This window comes from Corvus kubaryi, unplaced genomic scaffold, assembly GCF_017639235.1.
Source record: "Corvus kubaryi isolate FWS band 111438036 unplaced genomic scaffold, C.kubaryi_AGA036_p1.0 37266, whole genome shotgun sequence".
Lineage (NCBI taxonomy): Eukaryota > Metazoa > Chordata > Aves > Passeriformes > Corvidae > Corvus > Corvus kubaryi.
Genome location: NW_024581081.1, coordinates 769,348 through 792,212, shown reverse-complemented (window position 1 = coordinate 792,212; position 22,865 = coordinate 769,348). Strand labels below are relative to the sequence as shown.

General features: G+C 42.5%; 1 protein-coding gene across 2 annotated transcripts; it reads left to right on the top strand.

Moving 5' to 3' along the window:
- Nucleotides 1–4,333: 4,333 nt before the first annotated feature.
- FAM98A (family with sequence similarity 98 member A) lies at nt 4,334–21,044 on the top strand. 2 transcript variants are annotated; one of them, XM_042025021.1, is made up of 9 exons: nt 4,334–4,352; nt 4,813–4,891; nt 7,783–7,931; nt 9,503–9,637; nt 12,436–12,620; nt 13,618–13,698; nt 14,976–15,092; nt 17,476–17,643; nt 19,164–21,044. In XM_042025021.1, the coding sequence occupies exons 2-9, from the start codon at nt 4,839–4,841 to the stop codon at nt 19,920–19,922; spliced, it is 1,647 nt and encodes a 548-aa protein (XP_041880955.1). In that variant the 5' UTR covers nt 4,334–4,352; nt 4,813–4,838; the 3' UTR covers nt 19,923–21,044. The 2 variants fall into 2 exon arrangements, with proteins under 2 accessions (XP_041880955.1, XP_041880954.1); XM_042025020.1 differs by lacking the exon at nt 4,334–4,352 and adding an exon at nt 4,500–4,609.
- The last annotated feature ends 1,821 nt before the right edge of the window (nt 21,045–22,865 follow it).

The window sequence follows — 22,865 nt, the reverse complement described above, 5'->3', positions numbered from 1 at the left end:
GCTGAAGGAGGGGTACAGCCTTACTTTATTAGCTGTGAGAGAATATGCTCAGGAGGAAGTCATTTATCTTCAGTCAGAGCTCGCAGCATCCCAGACACCAAAACCAATCAATCACAAAAGGCAAGTACACAGGAAACAAATGGTTTAATGACAACTGGCATCTAATCCATCACACCTCTCACAATAAATATTTTTGGGCTGCAGTGCCTCAGGCCATGCATGGGCTGCCAACTTCCTTAACCTGTATGTAACAGCCTGGGAGCACCTGACTGATACCCACCACACACATCCCCATCTCTCCCGCGCTAAGGGGGTCAGGAGGGGTTTACAGGGGTCCCTTGAAGAGGACAGCAGCAGCCTGGGCTGGTTTGCTTCTTGCCATAGGAGAAATCAGTATTACATGACTTTTCTAGCAGTGGCGCAGCGTAGGGAGTCATGTATGGCTCCAGCCAGGACGTTGCAGTCAAGCTGCCTGAGGGACACATTGGACTCCCAGTCCTACAGCTCTCTGTGAGTGAGGGCGGGAAGGGAAGCAGGCATAACAAACCTACCCCAGGGAGAGAACAAACACGAGGAGAGCTGAGCTCAGTTCTGCAGGCTGACAAGTCCATAGCACCTTGTGTAGCCCAGGGAAATCTACCCCAGTTACCAACCTTCCATGAGCCAAAAGCCCAAGTGGCTGCTGCTCCCAGAAGTAACCTGTCTGTAGAGCTCTGTATCTCATTGTGCAACAGCAAAATGCTCAGGACAATATTATTTTGTTCAAGAGGCACTTGTATGCAAAACAAAAACTGTCCAGCATCAAAACTAATTTCTTCTAGAGGGGCCAGGATGCTGTGCAGTGGCCATTCACACCTCCCATGTCTCCAAAATTTGTGTGGTGAAAAACCCTATGTTGGTAGGAAAAGAAAAAATCACAACTGCTAAGACACAATGACATAGCAAAACTCTCATCCCTGTCCCCAGGACAAAATTGTGGCTGCCTTCTCCAGGTTAGCATCACACCTCTCCAACTGTTCTTCTTCCCAGCCACAAGATGCATATGTCTTTCAAGAAACTACTGATTTCCACAGCACAGAAGGGACATTAAAGCAGTTATGGAACTGAGTGACACAGACTGGAGAAGATGCCTTCCAAATTGTCTCTACCCTGCAGTATTGGCACAACTGAACCCAAGAGAGAAATACACTTATTTGTTTCAGAAGGCAGATATTGTTAGCGGAGTGCCAAGATGAATACAACCCTTCTGTGCCGATGCTTACCTGAGCAGTAAATGCAGATGACAGCAAATGTCTCCATGAAATTAGCACAAAATCCTCACTTCACAACATGTGCAGGTTCAGGATTGGACACAGGAACAGTGTCCATGTGACAAAATGAATAGTTTCATGTACTGCTTGCTCCTAGGAATGCTTTTAAACCCTAAATTTAGGGCAAGAGAAAAGAAGGTTCAGAAATAAGGGCTAAACATTGTCATGAGCACAAGCAGCAGCAGCAACTGAGCAGGGTCAGACTGTGGACATACTGCCCAGCTTTGTACACTTCCACCTGTGCAAGCAAGCTCAACCCAACCATTACATTAAAAAAACCCCCAAACAACGAAACAAAAACCAAACAGAACCCCTCAAGTCAACCAAACAAGCAAAAGGTCACAAGCTTTCAGCAGCAGTGTTGAATTTGTGAGGAAAAGCCTGTCATAGGTTAGCAAGCATAGTCCCGGAAGGGATGTCCTTGCCAAGGGGTGCTTACAGCTTCCTCTGGGACCTGATAGAACCTATCAGTGGCCAGTTTGAATATGGACAATTCTTTAAGCCACTTAAAGTTGTGACCACCTCTGTGATCCACATTTAAGAATAGGCAAACTCCCCCTCCAAGCTCTCTCTCGTTTCCGGCGCTGGCACAGGTGGCTGCAGGCCCCGTGTGGGGGCCAGCGGGCCCGGCCAGGCCCTGCTTGGGCCAGGCCGGGCCGGGCCACGGCCATCCTGAAGCCATGGACCTGTTCCAGCCATGGAACCCCCCCCACTGCCTTGCCGTGGGCAGCCGGAGCGGCTCGGCTCTCCCCCCTCTCCACTTCGATAAGAAAAATTCAACATTCCAGCTGCAAAGCTGCAAGGCCGAGGTGAGATTAACCCTTTTACTGCTGTGAAGAGCTGAAAACCTGAGGGAAGAGAGAGAGGAGATGCTTAAAGCTGAAAGTCTGTTGTGAAGCTGTGATATATCAGAGTATCCCGTTGTAATTCCATGAAGATATGGGGGGTGGAGTGTTCAACTCGTGAGCAAAAGCACCTGTGCTGAGATAGGCAGATGCTGACGCAGCTGTAATTTCATGAGAAGTTTGGACAGGGAGGGATGGACCAGATGAAGACTTTTGCTCCAAATGGGAAAGGAGAAAACCTCAGTCCCTAGAGATGCTCCCAGAGATAGTCCTAACGATGAAGATGATGAAGACCCTTTGCTCCCAGGGAAGGAGAAGGGCCTCTGTTTTTGTTTCTGAATGGCTCAACCTTAAAATTGTACCCCAAAAAACTTCAAGAGTGGACCCTCGAAAGCAGTTGCGGGAAAAGCTGCAAGTCGGGGGAAAGGACTCACATGCAGGCAGAGAGACTCCTCTTCCTAAATGGACTGAACAATATTTGGAAGTGGGCGGCTGTCTCGTTGTGATAATGTTCTCATAGCACGAGCAAGAAGAGACTTCTCTTTCTAAATGGACTGAACAAGGTTATTTGGAAGTGGTAAACAGACTGAACATCTCAAGGGTTGTCTTTTCACATTGTCAGTGGGAGAAGGGAGGAAGGTGGGGGGAGGAGGAGAGTTCTGAAGGTGGTATAATTTTTTTCCCCCTTTTTTTAGGTCTGTTAATAAACTTCTTTATATTCTTTCAAGTTTGGTGCCTGCTTTGCATTTCTCCTAATTCTTATCTCACAGAAGATAAACAATAATGAGTATTTTGGACCAAACCACTACTCTAAATTGGTGTTTCTGCTCGGTTACAAACCCAACCCGCTACAAGCCCAATCCCCCAGATCTCCAGTTTAGACTATCCACCCAGGCAAGGCTCCCAAGCAGAACACCTGAGATGCTTTAAATCAAAAATGGGTTGACTAAAGGAAAATCAGGTAATTCTCACAGCCCAGCAGTGACAAGGCAGCTTGCCAGCTTTATCTCTTTCGTTTTTAAAAAATTGAAGTGGTCTATGGCTACACTGTACTAACCACTGTACAACTAGAAGTAAATCCACAAAGTAGAATGCCTGTATTATTCCTTTGACATTAAGATTTTAGTCCTTAGGAGGTAATTTCCCCCTAAATGTGTAGTTGATACGTCTTTAGTAGCAGAACTGGTGACTGAGCTGTCTGCTAGTGAAGTATTTGTTTTTTCTAGCCCTTCAAGGTACTGTTTCTTTATCCTCCTACCTAGCTTGAGGATACAAGATCCTTCATATTTTGACTGCAGCTTTTCTTCTTTGTGCCTGCCAAGGGCAGTTTCATGAAGTACGGGACTCCCCTCCTGCAGCATTAGCTCGCTGCTGGTGACAGACTGGGATTATTTTTCGCACAAATGGTTTTGGCTTTCCCTAGAATGGTGTAGCCATCCCAACATATGCTCTTATCCGTGCCTCCTTTCCAGTACTGACGTTCTGTGGGACTGCTGTCCCGGGCAGCTGGGCAGTGCTGGCTAACAGAGCTGCAGAGAGCAAGCAGAATGAGCCCCTTTAGCCCCGTAACTGGGCTTTGTGTTCCCGGTCATGGATCTGTACCTACGTGCACGGCTTTCCCTCTTAAGATGCTGGCAACTGAGCAGCTGGAAAAAATGAACGCTGCTACACCCCTCCCCTGCCCCCCCCCGAATTTAAAATATTTTTTAAAAAAGCTGCCAGAGCGTCTGTGCGGAGTTTCACGGCACAGAGTCGGGCAGGCTCTGGTACGCTCAGCGCAGCCTTCGGCATCCCCAAACGCCACGTCCCGACCGTGACACCGCTGCAGCCCGCGCCGCCGGGGCACGGAGCAGAGGAGAAACGAGACCCTCGGATTCCATATAGTAATTGAACTGAAACTATTTCGATTAATTAATTTTATTAATTGTACTCGCTGCCGGGCGCCCCCCGCGAGGGGCCCTGCTGCGCGCAAGGCATGCCGGGATTTGTGGTCCCGGCCGTGCTGCGGGGTCTTCTCAGGGTGGGGACGCGCGCTCGCTGCCTGGCGTTGTTTGACCCTTCCGGCGCCCCGTCCTCCCCCCTTCCCCCGCCCGTTGCCTCGACGCCGCTCGCCGCAGCACATTCCTGCGCGGGCTCCGTGGCGGGGAGGGGGGTGTTCTTCTTCCGGGTCTGCCCGTGCTGGAGCCTGAACAGAAAAGTGAGATCTTTGGCTCGTCCCGGGCTTCTCTCCCACAGAAACAACCCGTTTTCCGGGCTCGGACCCGCGTCTCTGTTTAGCAATGCTGCTCCGCTCGGCGGATAGGCGGAGACCGCCGCGGACGGAGGCGGCGCCGGTCAGGCATGGGGTTGGGCGGCCCTAGAAAAGCCGGGTGAAGAGTGAGGCCGGGGGCCTCGGAGCCGCGCTCCCCGCCCTGAGATGCCAACCCGGCAGTCGGCGGCGCAGCTGCGAACGCTGTGCGTGGGGCCGCGGGGGCTCGGGAAGAGGGCGAGCATGGGGAGCGGGGAGAGGGGCTGCGGCCTTGGGGGCTCTCCCTCACCGCAGGGCGGGGGTTGAGAGTTGAGCCTTCCCCACGGAGCCGGGGTGGGCTGGAGAAGGGGGGGAATGGCGGGCGGTGGGGGTTCGAGTACTGGTGCCGCTGAGTCCCGCTGTCGCGCAGGTCTGCCCCCCGTGTCCCGCCGCAGGATGGAGTTCGAGCTCCTGGAGAACGACGTGCTGGAGTCGCTGGAGGACCTGGGGTACGTGTCCGGGGGTGGGGGTGCGGGGCGCTCCCGGTGTGGGCCGGGAGCAGAGGGCGGCCCGGCAGGGGACACAGCGCCGCTGTCCGCCGCGCGCAGGCGGAGCCGCTGTCGCTCCTGAGGGCCACAGCGCACGGCAGCGCCTGGAATGGTCCCTTTTTGTCAGAGCTGCCCCCAGAGCGGGGCTGGTGATGATGCCCCAAGCCAGACGGGCAGGTCTTTAGCTGCACGGCCTTGGCGAGCGTTGCACTTCTCTGATCTCTTTGATTCTTGGGTGCCATCTCGTCGGTTGCTGCTCTGTTCTGCCTAGCGGTCCTAGCTGAGGGTGGGAAGGGATAAAGAGACCTTTAAAGATAAGTCAGACAAGAAGAAAACCTTCAGGCTTCATATTTAGTGGGGGGAAAAATAGTAAAAAGAATCGCAAATTAGTGAGTGTTTGTTCTCTTTACATTTTTTAAAGTGTAATAGGAAAAGCACAGGAAACTTTCGCTGTTTAGACCTGTTACTTTGTCAGAGTAACGGGTAAAGGTTCCATAATTATGAAAGGGAGAGCATGGAGAACACGTCCTGCTGTAAGCTCCCATAGCTGTAAACTATTGAGAGTTCAGAGGACAGGCAGCTATAATTTCTGCTGGTTCTATGCAAACAGCTGTATTTACTCACATTGGCCCCATTCCCATAAATCACTTTATGTCTAGAGTCATTATGCTCCAACAAAGATTATATTTCCAGGCTAAGTTAGTGATGATAGTTGCAAAGCTTGACAAATAGGCTTCTGTTTTGGCAGGTATTTCTCCGACTGAAATGTGAAAAGGCCACTCTGCCACAATGAAAATACTGTGATTGGCTTCTTTTTTCTGTCATATGTTTAAAAGGGTACTAGTGGATTTGTGCTCCTGATTTGTGCAATTAGAGACAGAAAGTGTTGTTGATTTTTGACATAAAGAAATGAAGCAAACAGTGAAAGTAGGTGAACAAATAAGTCACATGAAGCAAAATTGACAACAGTAGTTGAAAAGAAAATTTGGAGGATGAAAGACATGAGACCTCAGCAGTATTGGTAACAACTGGGAAAACTTCTGCATGTGTCTAAAGGACTTCTGTTTCTTGGTGTCTGAAAAGACTGGGGTGTTTGAGGTTTTGGCAAAAGCTTCACGGTCTTCATGGTTCAACTTACTTTTTCTCACCAGATACTGAAGCCATTTCTAATATATTGCTTGTTGGTTTTTTTTTTTTAATAGCATTGCATGTTAAAGAGCTGTTTCTTTTTGTAATTGTGCTTAAGGTGTTCAGATGGTGGCCTCTTGTCTTGTAAATCAGTTTGCTGAACTGTTGAGAAAGCAAACAGACGGGATAGTACAGTGTTACCAAAAGAATGTGTAGCTCTAGAACATGTGCCATTGGCAGAAACAGAAGGAAAAAGCTGCTTGCAAGGAATCTGCAAGTTGGATTATTGGCCAGATCGATGTGTAGGTGAAGTCATAGTTATCAGAAATAACACATTCAAGATGTTACCTCTGTTAAAGAAAAAATCTAGAAAAGGTGCCTCTAGAAAATGTGACCAGGGCCTTAAATCTTGATCCTCCCAAAGCAAAAGGCTTGCCACTGCTTCCTTTCTACTTTAATCTATAACTGGATGCTTCTATTCTGAGTCCCAGATGTTCCCAGACCAACATGTGTATGTCTGAAACGTCTGTGGGATGGGACTTAAACTTGCTCTAATTAGCCTCTTGAAGTGTCCAGCCTACTGTGGTCATGGAGTAGGGTTGTAATGCATGAGATTACAGCTTCCCACCAGCTGCCAGTAGATTAACTCTGTCACAAATCAAGCTGCTCTGTGAGGTAAAAGTTATTTTTGAGTGTGGCTTCTTCATTTTACTTGGCTGAAGTAACAGGCCACTACAGTAAAGACCAAATCCTTTGTATGTGATACTAAGCACAGGAGCAGAGTGAAGAGAATTACATTTCAATTTGAGATTTTTTTTTTTTTTATTCCTGATATTTGCCAAGAGTTTGCCTGAACTCATTGGATTGTTGTGATGTAGTGGGTGACTTTACCTGGAAGTTTCCAAGAGATTTCAGTTGGTTATATGCACTCTTGGATGTTCTCTTTTGGGGACAGTATACCAAAATATTGTACAATTTTTTTCTAAAATACTCGGGTGAACTCTAACTTGTGTTTGTACCTGGTTAATAAGGCAGCCTTCTCCCTGCTCTTCAGTCTCCCCCCTGAGAGATGTCCTGAAAACTGTTTTCTAAGATCTGATTGTAAACTCATGCTTTCTTACACTAGGTCTGATATTTGGCTTATTTTGCTTATGCAAAGAACTAATTCCATTGATTTTTCTTGTGCTTATTTAGGGAGGTTGGGTTTTCAGGAGAGGATATTGTCATGCAGATCCCTTTTGTAATATTTCTATCAAAGGCTTTGTTTTGTATGGCAACCCTTTTATATGTGATAGGAAATGACAGAAAAGATGCACTTGTTCAGCAGTAATTATTCAACTGTAAAGCAGTATGTAGAGCTCAGGAAGGATTCTCTGAGACTGCAGTTGCCCTGGATAGATCTGTTGTCAGTAACATCTTCAAGAGATGGAGGCAGAGAAGTTGCCATTGTACATGGTAAGATTCTGGAGGAGGAAACCTTTGATGGTGATATTTTGTGACACAGTCTCTTGGATGGTAAATTAATGTGCACAGAAATGCTGAGTTTACTCAGATGTTTTCAGTGTGCTTCCTGCTACAGTTCAGTCCAGGAATCACCGCTCCTGGAGATCAGCACTGCAGACGTGTTGTGGTTGTAGCTCTCAATATGTTTAGAGGATAAAATAAATCTATCAAAGGACATTAGTCACAGCAAATATGAATATTAATTTTGTTTTACTTTGCAGTTACAAAGGCCCGTTGTTAGACGACGGAGCGCTGGCTCAGGCAGTCTCTCATGGAGCCAGCTCCCCTGAATTCACCAAACTCTGTGCTTGGTTGGTGTCTGAGTTACGGCTCTTCTGTAAACTAGAGGAAAACGTGCAGGCAACCAACAGTAAGTAGTCATAACTCCAGCACAAACATGCACTTAAAGGGTGTTCTTGCATGCCACAGAGATTAGGGCTGACGATATCTGTTGTACCAGGGAGTGTTGTCTGCACACTGCCAGATTTTGGGTATTTTCCACCTCAAGCTTGCCTAATGAACAGCCAGTGTAGGTTGAAATAATAGTGGCGATCAAACTGTCTTTCTTCTGAAATTAGCTTTTTCTTTCAATTTTTCAGCCATATTGTTTTTTAACGTTCTTAGGTGGATTTAGGGAAACATTAATGCTAGTGGGGTTTTTATTAGATCGTGAGAATATTTTGTTTAAATGCTTCCTTTTGTAATTTTGATGTCAATAGTACTGCTATTCAGGGTAACATTCTTCTGACTACGGTAACCATATTTTCTTTTTAGTGTTGGTTACCTTAACTCTGTGCTTTCTATGAATTTTTCCCTCTTCATGAAATGCTCTGAGAAGGAGCCTGAAAATGATTGTTTTTCATTTTGGTGGAGGAAGCAAACCTTAGCTTTCAAAAAAAAAGTTGGTTTTGGTCAGCTAGTCGTGACATTCTACAGATTAAATTGTTAAATTGGTATAATAACCCATATTGCTGAATATCTAATATATTAACTCATAATGTCTTTATGAGCTGAGCTTTGTATTTACTCAGTGGCCAAAGGTTGTTGCCTTTTACCTCAGCATCTGTTGCTTCCTTTCTCTCTGTTTTTGACATGTTCATTCTTTCTTCTTTGAGTGTATTTCACATTCTTTCTCTGTAGCAATACAGTACCTCACCCCTTCTAGTAGTATAAGGTTCCTATTCTATGCTCTGTGTAAAAATACAATCCAGAAGTTTTCAAACACCAATTTCAAGTTCTTTAAACACAGTGATAGAAACATGTTAGCTGGAGTACCTTCAAGTCCTACCTTCATTTTGTATGTCTTGAGTTTGGGAATAACAGACATTTGGGGATGAAGTCTCTTTCCAAAAGATAAAAAATAGCTACTTCTCATCACTGTTTCTTTTTACCTAAAAAATTCTGATTAGTTTCAGTAATTTTTGACAGAAATATCAGTCAAAGGTTTTGTTTACATGACTTAATTATTTTTAAAGGATATTGATATGAAATAAAATCAGTTGACAAATGTGGGCTTACAGGGAGAAGAAATAGGAAAAAAAAAGAGCATTCATAAGCCATGTTTATTATTCATGACTTTGTCATAACTATCTGAGACATTTGTAATGGGAAGAGATAATTGATATTTAAAATACACCTGTAAAATTTGTGATGTTTTTAATGTCCCCTTTCATTGTAGAAGTTGCCAGTGCCTGTCTGTTGTAGCTTGGAAAAGCTGTCAGTGAAACAAAATTTTACATTAGTGAAGCATATCATGGTTCCAAATAGGTTATGCTGTGTCTTGGAGGAACCCAAGAAATGCACTTGGCCTCCATTAAAAACAGGTCTTAGTATTAAATAGCAACTCAAGCAAAAGATTTATTTTTTTAAATAACTAATTCATTCTAATCATAGCCCCATATATATTAGCAGTGAATGAATGATTATTCTTTTCTTTCTAAGGTCCAAATGAAGCAGAAGAATTTCAGCTTGAAATGAGTGGGTTGCTGTCTGAAATGAACTGTCCGTATGCGTCATTAACATCAGGAGATGTGACAAAACGCCTTCATAATCAAAAGAACTGTCTCTTGCTGCTTAGTAAGTTAAAAGGGTGCTTGCAAGCAAATCTGGTTTTCTGCAAGATTCATAGTATTGTTTCTTCCACTTAATGAGATACTGGTTTGTCTAGCACAATGTACCACAGTGTAGTTACCTAAAAATATGCATTATTTTTTCTGTAATTTACAGTGTCAGAGTATGACACTTCTGGGTTTACCAGTCAATGTGTAGCCAGTATATGACGGAAGATATTATGAGTATTAACCTTTTTTGCATTCACGAGCAAAAAGCCTGTCCTATTACTTCTGAAAAGGCACAACAAAAAGGGGATTATTTGAAGAATTCTGCCTGAATTTAGCTACTGAACTCCACTTAGCATGGTTGTAAAAATGACCACTAACATCAGATGCATCATAGTTTTGGAGCCCCCTCCCAGTGTGATGACTTGCAAGGTGCCACAAAACTTGCATTTTCCTACACTGACAACAGTTGGAATTGTTATGAAAGAGAGAATGTTTTATCCCAACTTCCAGTTCTTTTGATCATCATCCTTAGCAAATAGCTGTTGCCTTCTGCTGACTGAAAGGAAATTAATGTTAGCAATGGTGATGTCTTTTCTGCCCATCAAATCTCTACAGCTAAATTGGTTTTATTTCTGCCTATGAAATGTTAGAGGAGAAGAAATAGTACCTGAATTTGTAAAAGGTGTGTGATATTGACTCACATTAAAATAAAAAAATACAAGTCTCCGAGTTAGAAATTGCAGTACTAGTTTTAATCTGATCTCAAATTAAATGTGAGTTAATGTTTTATTTGCTTCCTCAGTTGCTGCTGATTCTTTAACTTTTCAAAAAGAAATTTAGTTCTGCCTTCATCTGAGATACAAAAGTTAATTACAGAGTAGGTTCCTGTATTTCAACAGTAGATGAGAAGACTTAATCTGAATATTTTTTGTAGTATGTTCAAAAATGTCGGATGAAATGAGGTAGCTGTTGCATTTAAAATAATTTGTAGCTCAACCAATCTCCTGTTCAGCTTATTTTCTCTCAGCCAAGCCATTCAATAAATTTGGCTTGTCTGTGACACACAGTTTATCCCAGAGGTCCTTTGGGATGTACGTTTTGGTAATATAAGGCCGTGTTCAGGAGCTGAACTTTGGTATCCTATCTGGCAGGATTACTGTGTTTACTGTCAAATGTGAAATTGCAATAGTGCCAAACTCCTTTTTTGTGCACCACGATAGTTGCATAGCTTTCTTAAGCTGCATCAAGTGAACTTATTAGGTATCCTGTTGTGAGCCATAAAACTAGGTTTTTTTGGGAGAAACAGGATAAACCTCTGTAATGAAATGCCAGGGTATTTTACACTTCAATGAAATGCAGCACAGTTTATGTCACTTGGAGGATGTAGCAGTATTGCTGAGAGAGGAATGCACCAAATAAACCTGAGTAGTTAGGATTGATTGCCCTGAGTGTGCAGCATCACTAGAATACAATGTTAGGTAGTGGCATCTGCAAAAACAAAAAGTACAAGAGTTTCAGGCTGGTTCAGAAGAGGTCTGCAAAAAAGAATCACTATCTGAAGAACATTTGTCTTAGTGACAGACTTAAAAATTTTTGGCATTGTCAGAGGAGGTTGAAGGTAGCTTAAATGAGATCTCTAAGTTTTTGAAACAAAATTATTCTGGTAGTTTCTTTTCCAGTAGGCCTGAAAAGAGTGTAAATAATTGGAAGTTCAGTGTAAGAAAACCCTGTATAAAGTATTGCTGAAAGACCTGAGAGAGGATGCTTCACTGCTTTACATATTCTAAGAACCTTTTTATTTATAAGGTGTTCTGTATCTTTAGCAGAAGACATTTTAGAGATCTAGAAGAAATTCTAGAGATCATTAAAATGCTGTGTTTTATTAATCTTTTTATCTGCCCAATTTTATGAATAATAAGCTTCTTCTGTACAGCCATGGGTCTACTTCTCTGCTCACAAGTGTGTCTGCAGTATCAATTTTTCTTATTTTTAGAAATGTTTATGTACGTTATTGCTATGGTCACTCAGTATGACTAATGAGAAGAGTATTGCTAAACCTGTGCATTTTTTAAAAGTCAAACCTTAAAGTTGTGACACCTGCCAACAAAGGCTCTTTGTATCATTATAAATTTGTATCACTGTAAATGACACCTGATGCTGAAATTCTGGGCATATACTGTGTTCAGAAATTGTGATTTTGATTTTTCTCTGTTTGATAAAGGACTTACAATGTAGTGGTAGGCTCTTACAGTTCTGATATTGAAGAGAACTTCAGCCATTCTAGCTTCTATTTCATCAGTTACAGCCTTCCTTTCCGAAGTTATTGTAAACATGAATTCTCAATAGTACTTCTAAGTGGGATTATTTTTCCACTCTGCATTTTGCGTGGGAAAGTAGAGGAGATTCACCCAACATTTCACTTCTCTTTACTCGTTTCCTTGCTTTTTTCCTAGAGCCTCAAGAAGTGCTTGCTTGACTACCCTTAATGCACATCCCAGTCCCTCATCCTGCTTGTTTCCATGTTCCTAGTTTCCTGTCTTTGCTGGGTGAAGCATGAAGGAAAAGAGCTGTGCTCTGTTGAACTCTGGGATTAATACCTGCTGGAATCATGGGGATTTTTTCCAGGCTTTAATTGGTTGTACTAAACCTGTCCTCTGTTTGTTGTGTTCTGTGGATACAAAATTTCTATCCCTCACTCTATCTAAAACAGTCCATTTGCACAGCTGTTGTTTGTAAGCACTTGAGTTTTCACTGGCTCTAAAATAACTTAACTCTGCTGGATCTGATGGTCAAATCTAATTTTTCTTACCCCAGCATACCTCATCTCAGAACTGGAAGCTGCCAGAATGCTGTGTGTGAATGCCCCTCCTAAAAAAGCCCAGGAAGGAGGTGGCAGTGAAGTCTTTCAGGAGCTGAAAGGCATATGTATTGCTTTAGGCATGTCCAAGCCTCCCGCCAACATAACGATGTTCCAGTTCTTCAGTGGAATTGAAAAAAAAGTAAGATCCAAAGGAAGAAAAGTTGGAATACTTATGATGTTACTGTTTTGATGGAAAATAGTTCTGCTACCTGGGCGACATTTGTCTCTTGTGAAACTCCAGTGTTTGAATTGTGAAGGAGAGTTAATGTGTTTTACTGCATATGCAAAGAGAATTTTGAAAATGATTTTAAAGGCTTTTTCCATGCCAAGGCATGAGGTCAGGGACTACTGCTATCATTGCCTTCCAGGGTGACTGCTCTAGGTTTTAATGCCATCACTTGCTGCAGGAGACATAGAAAATGCTGAGCTTAGGCCTCAGGAAGAATGTTAAAGAGAAATGTTTTTCAAGAAATACACCTAAACAAATTTGTATGGGATGATGTTTTTATTTTTTTAGTGTTTTAAAAATGTTTCAATTAAAAGGTGGTGTAACTAAAGCAAAACTTAACACCTTTTCCCTAAGACTTCATCAATTTGTGTGATTCCATTTATTTGTATTCCTTACATGTGTGTGTTCTCTGGGCTGTTGTGATTTTTTAAAATAAGTTGTGCCCAAACTCCTAAAATGCAAGTTAGATTTAAAATTTCATATTAAAGATTTTTCCCCTTTTGATTGTAAAGAGGGGTCCTTCTTTGGGTCATGTTATATTTCACATGGTCTTAATATAAGCTTTTTGATACAAATGTGGGGTTTTTTCTGAATTAAAGAGATGATGTGTAGAATAATCCCTCTGGCTTCAAGAGGACCTGCACCTCATGGTATCTTTGTTTTAACTGTTGATCTAGTCTGTAGTTCCTTCTCTTAATTTCTAAGTAATTATAGCTGAGACTACCAGAAATCTAAAAACAGTTGCCTTCCAAAAGAAGTGTGCATGGTTCTCTGTTCCAGAGAAAATAACGTGATATTGGAGGTTGCTCTGTCATACCTCTGACTATCCAACAGTCCTCTCCTTTAACTTGAATCTTGAAAAGCTAATTTTGTTAGCCAAAGCTTATAATTTTGTGTCTCCTAACAGCTGAAGGAGACTCTAGCAAAGGTTCCACCTAATCATGTTGGAAAGCCTTTACTGAAGAAGCAACTGGGACCAGCTCACTGGGTGAGTAGTTGCAGGTAGTTGCCTTTTTCAAGTATATAAAGTATTGGTCTTGATTCTGTGTGTTGCAAAATGATTCTTCTTTCTGAGGACAAGATGATAATTTCTTGCAGTATAATGTATATGTTGGTGCAATAAATGTGCAGCAACTGATAAGATCTTAGACTCATGAATCTCTGGGTCCAGGTGCAGGTTAAACTTTTCTAAAATAAAAGATCTACAGTGGTGGTGCTGACCAGCATGCTTGTGCAGTAGCTTAAACCTTCCTCTCCTGGCCTTTGCCAGCACTGTCTGTGTGATCTAGCCCAGCTGAGATGGTGTCATCTGGGGCTTTTTTTTTAGCTAAACTATGGGTCTTTTCATAATGCCCTCCTCTTTCTCTCATTTGGAGTAGTCTGCTTCCTTCCCAGCCTCTCCAAGAGGCAGTGAGTATGCAGGTAGGAGCTGGGAGAGATGTTGTACACCCAGGCTGCAGAGCCGGGATCTTCTCCAGCTGGGATTTGTCACCTGCTGTTCTAGGAGGATGGTGCCTGGGTTAATCACTGCTGCTGCACCAAGCACAAAGCTACGGCTGCTGCTGCAAGACTTCAGGTCTCTCTTGCTTAAGGCTGAAGCACATCTTCTCCCAGTAGTCTGCTTTCTTCAGTGTTTGTACTGTTGAGACTAAAGTGGGCCCCACTGCCCCCCCTCCAGCCAGGCCTCTGTCGATACATAAATTATTTCCCTAATGGTGCATATCTCTCCTGCTGCTCTAACTAAACCACTTTCTGCTACCAGGTGTGTTTCTCATGGTGACTTTTTCCTTTAGGGCACTTTGTTGTTTTTCCTGTATGCAGATTGTACTTTAATCAAGATCCTCTTACAGTACTGTACTTACTTTTAGTCCTTTATCTTTGCTCTTTGTCCTTAAGCTTACTACTTTTTAAGAAGGCAAGGATGTCCTGTCCTGTTTCCTAGGACTTACATATGCCCTTGCTTCAGCTTGTTGCCTGTAGTATATTGTCACCTTTGCTTTGTCCTGGTGGATGTTGAGAAAGCAGTGTGTGCAGTTTTTGTGCTGTTAGAAATGGTAGGAGGCTGAACATGAGCCTTGGAAGCTTCAGGAAGATAACATCTGCAGGCACAGCTTGGCTGTGAGTCCATTTGACAAGGTAGATAATTGCAATCTTAAGCTCTGCATAGTATCTCTGTGTGTCATACTCTCTTCCATCCACATAGTTTATTAAGTAGAAATGTTCCATTTATGATCTATAAATAATGCTTGCAAATTTTTGTTTCAGGAAAAAATTGAAGCAATTAATCAAGCCATAGTCAATGAATACGAAGTCCGAAGAAAACTGTTAGTCAAACGTTTGGATGTTACTGTGCAATCCTTTGGCTGGTCAGATAGAGCTAAGGTACAAATAACTTGCTGTGAAGTAGTGGTTAATGGTAACCCTTTATAATAAGTATCTCCGCAAAATTGCATCATTGTTTTGTCCTTCATGAGTCAGAAATAATCACAGGAGTTGTCTGGTTTTGTTTTGAGTATCTGAAGAAGTTTATGACAGTGTAAGAGGATTAAAAATATTTTACTTAAAACTGATTTGTTGGGTTTTAAATCAGTTTGTAAAATGAGAAGACAGACCATGTGTAACTACACACCAAAGCCACTAGAAAAAATAAAGATTACTGATCCAACCATGTTCAGAGTACCATAATGTGAACCATTAGGTGCTGTGTCTCGTGTGATGGTAGAAAAACATCTTCCTGTTGACCATCCGGTATCTTTGTGCTGTCCACAGCAGTCAGATTTCCTTAACTCAAAGTGTGTCTGCAAACACAGCTTCCCAGATGCACATGAGAAAAGCTGCTAAGGCACTACTTGTTCTTACCTCATAGACAGGGTAGTACTTTATGTGCTTCTTTTGTCTTTGAACCGTGCAAGTGGCTGTGGCATGAGATCTGTTCTCCTTTGAGTATGTGATGCATAATCTGCTTTTAGAAATAATTACATGGTTTCCCTATTTCCTATGTCTCAGAAGGAAATGACAAGATTTAAAAAGTAAATGTAATTTAGTTTCTAGGACTAAACTGGATCTGCTAACATGGTGTTTAAGAATGCTGCTGACAGTGTTTGAGTTATTAGTGCTAAACTGTGGCACATAGAATCAAGTGGGTTTTTTAAATAAATGTTTTTTTCAAAAAGCAACTGTACTTTAATAATAAACTGTGACCTGTCCCATTTTCTGTTTCATCATCTGAGTAGGACTTCTACTGGTGTACTCTCTCTTAAACCTTGTATTCTTCAGGCTTTTTAGTAGATGACTGGAGAACTAGCTGACTGTTTAAATATTTTAATAGTAAATAAAAATGAGCAAAAATGTGAATTATGTTTAAAAAGCAGGGATTTCTAATTGTGTTACAGCTTTGCCATCTTTATCCATGTGTTTTTGGTTTTTTTCCTAGGAATTCTCAGATATTTTTGAACTTGACTAGCTACACAAAATATTTTCACAAAACCCACAAGTTGTGTATATGCATTTATATCTATTAAAATGCAATTTTTTTTTAGAAGCATAACAGTACAAAATTGGAGAATGTTGCTGTAGTATTCCAGTTTGTTTTGACAGTAACTTTTAGCTAGATGGTAATTTTATTTTTTATTTGAAAAGTATCAGAATACAGTAGTATGACTAAATAGCCATTTCTCCAGGTAGTGGAAATGCCAGGGGAAAAAAAACCCTTGCAGTCTATTAATAGGGATTTTTTCAAGTTAAAATTTCAAGTTTCACCTATAACAGTATCATAGCACCAAAACATTGTGTTCAGAGCTCAGTCAGACTTACCAGGGAAAAGCACACTAGTACTCTGGTGAATACATTTGCTTCTCCTACCTTTAGCCAGTGTCATATTCCAGTTTTCTGCCTTTAGATGGAAAATAAGATTTTAGGATTTTAAAATGTGCTCCTAAGTTTTTGTGCTGTTAAGGTATGTTGGAGAACCTGGTTTGCCTATCCTCACTGCCTTCATCTGCATTCAGATAGCAGTCTGGTTTATCCCAACTGCATCACACACTATACTCTGTTGATAACTGAAGGGAGACGTAAGTTGTGTGGTAACTCCTGTCTGGTAGCACAGATTCCTCATGTGTCTCAGCTGGAAAATTTTGGAGGTGTTCAAAAAAGCCAGAATGGTTAGTAGAGGAAGAGACATTGCATGCAAGGCAAAGTTGAGTGTAGGATCTCATTTCTAGTTCTGCCAGTTGCTCTTGGTGCCTTGTCTTTGTGAAGAAGCTGACTGGAATGAAGAGTGAAGAGTTAACAGGACCTTTTTCTGCTGAGAAGTGTTGGAGATGGGGTGATGCTGGCCTAACTGGAATGGGTGCGGGTCAGGGTGAAAGCACAGAAGGAGGCCTGAAGCCTAAACACAAATGTGTTTAGCTTTCAGTGTCTTCTGGACACTAGCAGAAATTCACATAACTATATGACACACTTCTATTATGTGTTTGACTGCCTGGAAGTAATACAGTCTGCATGTATATACATTGTTAAAATTGTCAGCTCATTGGTGTCTTGGCAGGTCAGTCAGAATTGTGTTTCCTATTTACTTAAGAAATGAATGTGACAAATGCTAGTTTTGTTGAAGTAATCCTTAGTTATAAAGTACTTCTCACTGATTTTATATTAACTTTTTGTTCTATTTGCAGTAGTGGCTTGTTATTCATTGCTGATTTGATTCTTCTGTTGAGGTGTCCCATTGCTTTAACTGACTGGGTTTTATTTTTCTTTACTCCAACAGAGTCAAACAGAAAAACTGGCTAAAGTCTACCAGCCAAAGCGTGCCCTCTTATCTACTAAGTGCACTATATCAATTGCAAACCTCTTGGCAGCTCGGCAAGATCTGTCAAAGATTATGAGAACAAGCAGCGGGTCCATCCGAGAGAAGACTGCATGTGCCATTAATAAGGTACCTTTGGTGACTAATGGCTTTTGTTCTTTTAGGAATATTTAAGTAACTTGAATGTAGTAACAAATCCTACTTTTTTTCAGGATTCTAAGTGGAATTTGGAAATACAGGATAAGAAACTTGGTGTTTATACATTCCAGATAATGCATTAGTGCATTATGGATAGTGCAAGTTCAGCTATTGAGGTTCACAGTGTCTCTTCTTTGGGGCAGTAAAAAATTGCTGAAGTACCTTGGATTACTTTCAGTGGGAGTAGGCCTGCTCTGTCTTACCATAATTACTGTAGTCATTACACTACTGCTACCTAATTCTGTCACCATGTCTAAAATAACACCTACATAGTAACTGTATTTCTGGTCTATGTAAATAGAATGTACTAAGATCACAAGGCAAGGATCCCACAAATGAGATTTCCCTGGGTACACAAATAGATTATAGTCAAGTGTATGGTTCCAATAACGACACAGTAGAAACATGACTTACACTAAACAATTTGCCTTGTTTCAAAAATTGATTTCACAAGAGTAATAGGCTCACAGAAGTAAACGTGCTGAATTTGCAGCTCAGTAGCTATGTACAGCAGCATACTTGGTGCTTTAAAACTGTGGGGATAGGTGCATGCTTTTCTACCTTCTGGGTGCCAACTGCACCTCAGGTAAAGCTCTAATTGATTTAGGAGAGAATAGTGGTGTGCTGATTTGACCACAGCCCATCCACCCCAGATAATTTCTGCACCTTTTTAGTGTTGTTGGAGTGTAAGAAATTAAGTGGTAAGACCGGTTGATTATATCATCGGAATGTATGTATGTTTTAGTAGGAATGCAGTATTGCTCTGCTGCTGATGCATAATCTGTTACCTTATCTCCATTATCAATATTAAATGTTTTCCAAGGCAGTAGCATGAAATAGCAAAGTAGCCTACTTCCGTTGAAGTTCCTTTGTTATATTGTTTTAAAGCAGTACAAATGTCCTGTCCTATTTTGTCTTGCTAAATTTTTAACATCACACCATCCTTAGACAGCTGAAGACTTCTAGAGTCTTGCTCCACTCTGATCAGTGCTGTCTCACACCTGTCTGTTGTTAAGTTTCTGTGTATCCTTACTGAAAAATAGAATTTTTTTCTGTTTATTTATCAAGTCAATGTCTTCTACAGCAATTCAGAGCACTAGTTAGGAGAGAGACTGTGTTGCACTGTACTTGTGCTTATTTGAGTTTAGCACTCTGGACTGATAAAGAGTTAAGTGAAAGACTGTGTTGGTGCTGCCCATGCTGGTGTGCCTGCTGTTTGAACAAAAAGCACAGGTCTCCTGACTTATCTTGTTAGCAGTGCTTCAAGTACTAGATAATCCCTGTTTAATTTTTGTTAACTGGAGACAGAGGTCTGTCACATTCAAACAGACAAAATTTGCCTCTGGATGTAAAAACCTTGGAGTGGGTGCTGTCTGTGGTGTGTCTCAGTAAATGTGATTTCTCTGTGAGGTGTCACAACTCCTATGGCAGTTTTCCCTTTCCCTTTGCAGGTGCTAATGGGCAGAGTGCCTGACAGAGGAGGAAGGCCCAATGAAATCGAACCTCCACCTCCTGAGATGCCACCATGGCAGAAAAGACCAGAGGGTGGCTCACAACAAGGTGGTGGCAGAGGAGGAAGAGGTGGCTACGACTCTTCCTATGGAGGGCGGGGAGGTTATGACCATGGGGGTCATGACCGAGGAGGAAGAGGAGGCTATGACTCATCATATGGAGGGCGAGGAGGTCATGAACAAGGAAGCCATGATAGAGGGGGACGAGGAGGACGTGGTAGTTATGATCATGGCGGCAGAGGAGGAGGAGGAGGAAGAGGAAACAAGCTTCAAGGAGGCTGGACAGACGGCGGAAGTGGTGGCTACCAGGATGGCAGCTACAGGGAGAGCAACTACAGAGATGCAGGTTTTCAAACAGGTGGTTACCATGGTGGTGGTGGTGGCTACCAGGGAGGTGGCTATGGTGGCTACCAGTCATCATCTTACTCTGTAAGTGGCTACCAGGGGGGTGGTGGCGGTAGCTACCAGCAAGACAACAGATACCAAGATGGTGGGTCCCACAGTGACCGAGGGGGTGGACGTGGAGGAGGGAGGGGTGGCCGTGGTGGTCGTGGTGGCCGTGGAGGTCAAGGAGGTGGCTGGGGGGGCAGAGGTGGACAGAACTTTAATCAAGGAGGACAGTTTGAGCAGCACTTCCAGCATGGAGGTTATCAGTATAATCAGTCTGGCTTTGGACAAGGAAGACATTTCACCAGCTGAGGCTGCTAAAAATTTACACTTCAGCAGAGCTCACATAATAAAACCTGGTTTCAGAGGCCTGACTTAAATGCTGCTTTGAATTAGTACAGGTTTGTACACAGCAGGTAGAATCTCTTTGGGTGGGATGTTTTGCATTGAGCAAAGTACAACTTTGTGTAGACCTCTCCTCCCCATGCACCTCCAACCTGTCTGAATGAAAGGTATTGTCACTACACCCTGCACCCTAAACATCAACTAATAGCCATGCTTTTTTGATGTTGGACTGGTTCCCTCTGCTCAAAACATTTCTGTTTTGAATGTGCCTGCTGTGTTTGCCTTCTGTTTTGATTTGGATAAATACCAAGACCTGTCAAATTTGTCTGTTATAATACATAGTAGAACTTCTGCATTCCTCCCCCCCATAACCATTGTTGAGTTACACGTTCTAAACCAGTTCAGAGTGTTGCTTTTTGGCTTGCTGACCTCTTGTTTCAGTCTCCATGACGTTACAGCACGTGCGTGCGCACAGGGAGCTCCTCTGACAAATGGGATTTGTGTTATCTGAGCTCTGCTGTGGATGCCATGTTCAGTAGCCTTATCTCCTGCTAAACAACGTTTTCCCACCTGCTCAACTCTGAAGACTGACTGCCGCCAAAATCTGCAAAGATCATTTCAAACTAAGCTAAATTGTGAACTGATAGTGTGTGTAGGCCTGTAGTTAGGTGTAGCAATTCAAACTGACCTGCATCCATCCAAAACAAGTTGCTCCTCCTCCAAACCTAATTTTTACTTGAAATCAGCTAGAAAAAATGACAAACTGAAGTTTATTTTATTTGCAAGTTAATACCACTGGCTCAGCAAATCTAGGGCAATTTGTTTTGGGGGTTGTCTTTTTAAAGAAATGCACTACGGCCTGGGAATATTAGTTCCTGCCTGGAGGAAGCCCTTTTATTATTGCTGCAGAAAACAAAACCTGGCTGAGTTTGGTGTTCTAATGTTTGGGTTTTTTTTCTTTACTGAAAGCCGCATAATGCTTCTTGCTGGGTTTTTTGTGTACATAAACATTGTCAAAAAGCTGTGAAAGAAAATGGCTGAAGGTGTGCTGTTGTATAAAAGGTGAGCAATAAAAGTATCTGTATGTTCTGTTTGCTTTTGTGTCTTTTTCTTGACAGTAAAAAGCAGTTGCTAAAGTAGCTGGGAATCCATGGGGATTTCTGTCTGCTTCATCTTTTTAGTATTTTAATCTATTTTATGTTTTGTAATTGCCCCAGGTGTACCATGCATTCTGCCCTTTGAGGAGCTGTCAGAACAGGAGGACGTGGGAAGAACTGACCTTCAGTTGCTCTGAGTTTTGTTCTGTTCCTCTCTCTGACCTGATGCAGCAGCTCGTAGTACTCTCTTCCTGTGTAAAGTGATTCTTAGGCTGTGTGAGCACCTGTCTCCCAGGTTATGCTCCTGCATGCCATGTGAACTAGGTATGCTGCTTCTGGGTACTTTCCTGATGCTCTCCAGCCTTGTGGAAATGTAGGTTCCTGCTACTGTGCTCAGATCACTGTAGGAGGCTGTGCTGATGGCAGTCTACTTGTTTTGTCCTTGGGGCTGAATCCAGATTGATGCAGGCAGGAGGAGTTCCTTGGGTTACAGTAATAGCGCGAGTATCTGAGAGAATCTCTGTAATGCCAGTGTTGCTCTAATTCGAGGTAGTCATGTAAATAGGCTGATAAACCTCGTTAGAACTGATTCGCCTGTATTTCATTCCACAGTCGACCTGTTTCATTTATTGTGGCCACTAGATGCTGCTAGTGATTCATGGGTTTGGAAGCAAAGGTCCCTGTGAAAGGCGCTTGGGAATCTGATTTAATGGCTTTTCTCCTTTAGTGTTTCAGACAAATTTAACAAGCCTGACGAGGGAAAAACTTTCTGTATTGAATCCAGATCTTTGAGGATCACTGATACAGATCTACCTCTGCCTAATACCGTTCAAATTACTGATCTCTAAAACGGAATGTTGCTGCTTCACGAAGGTGTATTGATGGTTTCTTACAGCAGCATTCTCCAGAGAAGGTATTTCCCTTGTGGGAGGGTAATACCTTGTCGTGAGCATTAGCTGGTGACTACCTGTATTCATGCAAAAATAATTTGTGGGGTTTTTTAAAAGAATTAAGGTTCCTACAGTGGGGTCAGTCCTGGATTAGCAAATGTAAAGAGATTGACAAATTTTAAGAGCCTTTTGCTGGGAGTGTAGTATCTTCAAGTTGACAGCTTCTGCTTTTCTTCACACTCCTCACTGCAAAGAGGCTGGTGTTTTCTGTCAGTGCATTAGAGTGCTGTAAACTTGTTCCTAGCCAGAAGGAACTCAGGAGGCTCTTCAGAGAGCCCTTACTTGAGTTACATCAGAGCCTTTAGAGGTTGCTTTCTGGGCCAGAGCTGCCAGTTCCTCTGCAAGGCTATAGCTGTTGCTGCAGTGCGTAGTCTCACCTTTGCACACTGTGACATGGTGAATTGATGCTGGGGTGGGGTAGGAGCTTCCCCTTCCTCCTCCCAGATAGCTTTTTCTCATTGAAATATGTGGCTTCTTCTCCTCCCTCTTCCAGGACTTAGGGTATGCCAAGTCCCAATTGCTGTTTGAGGGGGAAAGCTGAAAAAAAATCAGAAGGCAAAACCAGGAGGCTTTACTCTTCCAACGGGAAAGAAAACACTTTGCTTTTGCCAGCTGTTGTTGTTTTTCCTTACTCTATTGTTTCCTCCTAGTGTGCTGTGACTTCTTTGTTCCCCAGAGAAAACAATCTTTGTATATGTGGAGAGAGCGGCTTTGATAAATGAAAGCAAACAGCCACTGCTTTGTTATTCTCTGTATGATGCTCTGATATTTACTGTTTTCCAAACATGATTCCTGCACTGCTGCACTGGGAGGAATCTCTTAAAGAGAAGCTGGGAGAGGAGGGATGGCTTGTGGATGTTAGT

Coding starts and splice junctions, on each gene's coding strand:
- FAM98A (XM_042025021.1), top strand. CDS start 4,839: ATGGAGTTCGAGCTCCTGGAGAACGACGTGCTGGAGTCGCTGGAGGAC. Junction 4,892..7,782: donor GAGTCGCTGGAGGACCTGGG/GTACGTGTCCGG, acceptor TTTACTTTGCAG/TTACAAAGGCCCGTTGTTAG. Junction 15,093..17,475: donor GCTGGTCAGATAGAGCTAAG/GTACAAATAACT, acceptor TTACTCCAACAG/AGTCAAACAGAAAAACTGGC.